This window comes from Aplysia californica, unplaced genomic scaffold, assembly GCF_000002075.1.
Source record: "Aplysia californica isolate F4 #8 unplaced genomic scaffold, AplCal3.0 scaffold01176, whole genome shotgun sequence".
In the NCBI taxonomy this organism is placed as follows: Eukaryota; Metazoa; Mollusca; class Gastropoda; order Aplysiida; family Aplysiidae; genus Aplysia; species Aplysia californica.
The window spans coordinates 82,947-86,052 of NW_004798446.1; the positions used below are offsets into that span (position 1 = coordinate 82,947).

A 3,106-nucleotide genomic window follows, 5' to 3' on the forward strand; every position below is an offset into this window, starting at 1 on the left:
AGCTGTAGTCACAAGTCACAGAAAGTCGGCAATGATGTCATGCTGGACAAGAATCAGAGTCCGAATAACATTTTTTCATATTCGGACTCGAGTCCGAATAGTCACTTCGGTACACGGTAACCGGGCACCTAGCCTCAGTGTCTACGTACACGGTAACCAGCAACCGGGCACGTAGTCTTAATGTCATGTACACGGTAACCGGGCATGTAGCCTCAATATCTACGTACACGGTAACCGGCAACCAGGCATGTAGTCTCAGAGTCACGTACACGGTAACCGGGCAGTTCAGAACTCCCAAGTTCAGTTTTTGTCATCCGGTGTTGCCTTCATCCCCACCCCTCCCCCGACTGTACCTTTAAAAAAAATCAATCATCCCTACCATTTCGGAGCCCTATACTTCGCAGCGCACAGACTTGGAATGAACTTTGGTGACCTCAACGGGTACTCACAATATGATGCACACGCACAGGTTCACTGACTGGTCACGATGGCGAGCCCGACAAGATGCTTGTACAACTTTCTTTTTTTCCAACAAGTGACAACACAGGACAAATATTGATTCATTTTCATTCCGGTTACCGTGAACGTAGACACTGAGACTAAGTGCCCGGTTACAGTGTACGTAGATACTAAGACTAGGTGAGACTAGGTGCCCGGTTACCATGTACACGTAGATACTGAGACTACGTGCCCGGTTACCGTGTACGTAGACACTCCGTAATATAGACACTTCCATCTTTAGTGCCATTCGGTTGGCTATTGGCTATACTTAGATGTAGTCACGTGATCGGAGGGGTATCCTGGTCTGACGTCAAACAAGATGGGCGCCTTACCTAAAAATAGTTTGCGTCTTTCTACGTTTAATCGCATATGTATGTTCAACTATACGTGATGCCGGAAAATAGCCACTTGCAATCTTTTAACTCTAGTCCTGCGGGGTTAACCGGAAGAGGGCTCTTATCGATCGATGACCCACTTACGTCGCCTGCGGGCTTGTGCCGCGGGGCGCCGGGGTCAGGCACTGGTCACGCGAGCGTGCCGCGGCAGGTCAGGGAAACACCTCATCTTTTATAGCAAACTGATACGATCAATGAATAAGTGTTACAATCGCACGAATAATCCCATTATCCCCTCGTCGGTAGATCAGAGACGCTGAGATTAGAAGTTACACCAAATCGAATAACTTTTCCAGAGTTTTCCAGATTTCAGACCTATTATGAATAAACTTGCGAACAGCTGCTTATCAGCTATCGTTCGAAAGGGGAAAAAAATGGGATAATTTCCTAATATTTTTTTTATTCAGTTGCTCTCAAATGTCTCCCTCTGGTAGGACAATGGTTCAAAAACCACCAAATATGATTATTTACATCAGGAAACAACGTTTGGTGTAAAAGAATTAGATCGTTTGAAAAGTGAGGAAAGGTGTTTGCATTGAAAGATGAAAGTCCTATTTCCTGAATATCCTTTCGAGTCCCTCAAGTGTCTTACTGGGTCAAAATGCTCATATTTCATTGGATGAACATCTCAACCGACGCTCTGTTATCTCTACCAACGCCTCGCGTTGCAAAACAATGCAGTAAGTTTCAGATGGACACTCAGGCACAAGCAGATTGACGAACACACATTTTAGCACACAGATGCAGACCCCGCCCTAAACGAAATGCGTTGCCCGCGCGGGATGACGACTGATCAGGGACCAGCTGTGGAGCACCGCGCAGGATTGCGCTTATCGGCAAACATTTATCAGGGACCAGAATCTTAAGGGTTAACATCTTTAAAAATCAAGTGAAAATGCAAAATACAAAGAAAAGAAGTAGATCTCTGGATCTAAGCTACAAAAATATTTACCTTATGTTCATTATGAACTTGCATAGAGACTAGAGAGCGGATATCCCACAAGTTTACAGAATAATCGTCTGAGGAACAGCAGGTCCATTGCAGAGAATCTGGGTGAAGACGGACAGCAGTCACTTTATCACGATGGCCTGAGTAGCAACCAACGAAAGCTGGCGGTGCCACTGACTCACTAGATTTACCTAAGCCTGAGGTGGATGACACTCTTCCCAGAGTTAACGAAACGTCGTAAACGAGCACATCAGTTTTTGAGCCGAAGGCATAAAGACCCGACTCACTGCCGCTACTCACAGAACACAAGAACCAGTTTGGAGAACATGGTAATATGCAAGGTTCCATGTTTCCCGTTATCTGATTCTTTGAAAGTCCTAAAATAAAACAGGGTAAAGTTTACCAGCAGCAAGCCACGAATCAAAGACAGAGTAGTACCAGTCTAAATACACTGTACTGTAAATGAACGAAGACCAAGTACACTCAATGTACAATTTTTATCAAATTCATACGGAGTATTTTCGTTGGTGCGTTTGTTAAGAGTGCCCTGCCCCTGCCATCCCTTGTTTCGTGCAATAAATATTTCGTATTTTCATCGGGTCATAGACCTATGCATCGGGTCGACTTCAAACTCTCTGTTTCAAATTGGCTAATTATCTTATTTGAATCTTATTTAGAAATAATATATTAATATATCAGGAAGTCGTAACGTGAATTATAAAAATGACCTCTTTTTGCTCTTCATTTTATTCACACAATCATCACCCTAGATCTATAGCATGTGTTAGAGCATTAAAATATCTTGAGATTATCACAATTTTTAACATGAATCTTATTTATTATTTATTATCAAAACAATATGGCCAACATAACATTGTACAATAGGCCTACTAATACAGCTGTTATAAATATGATGAAAAGGGGTGACTTCAATTAGAACTTTAAGTAAAGTTATGCTGCACTGCTTCGAGCAAAAGGACGAGCACGAACCACTGCAGGTGAGATTTTATTGCGGTTATACCAAAGTCTACATAAATACTACCTTTGGTAATACTAAATTCAAACGAGTAGAAAGTGGGATGATTATGAAGGTTATATTATGCACTTTACTACACTACTCGAAGAGCAATTAATAATGTTATGAATAAGTACGATCCTTCCTCCAGAGAGGTCTGGGGGCCTTGGGAGAGGTTTGTTACAAACGCCTTTCTAGATACAATTTACAAAGGGTGTATTTACCAAATGGGTTACCCCTCAGGAT

The 3,106-nt window shown here is 42.5% G+C and overlaps 1 protein-coding gene across 1 annotated transcript in view; it reads right to left on the reverse strand.

Moving 5' to 3' along the window:
- LOC101847697 (gem-associated protein 5) overlaps positions 1-2,332 on the reverse strand; it is a gene marked incomplete at its 3' end in the record, with an annotated part of 15,961 nt that extends 13,629 nt beyond the window's left edge. Inside the window, 1 exon segment of the mRNA XM_013090205.2 lies at positions 1,849-2,332. Coding sequence (XP_012945659.1) covers positions 1,849-2,193 — 345 coding nt within the window.
- Positions 2,333-3,106: the final 774 nt, after the last annotated feature.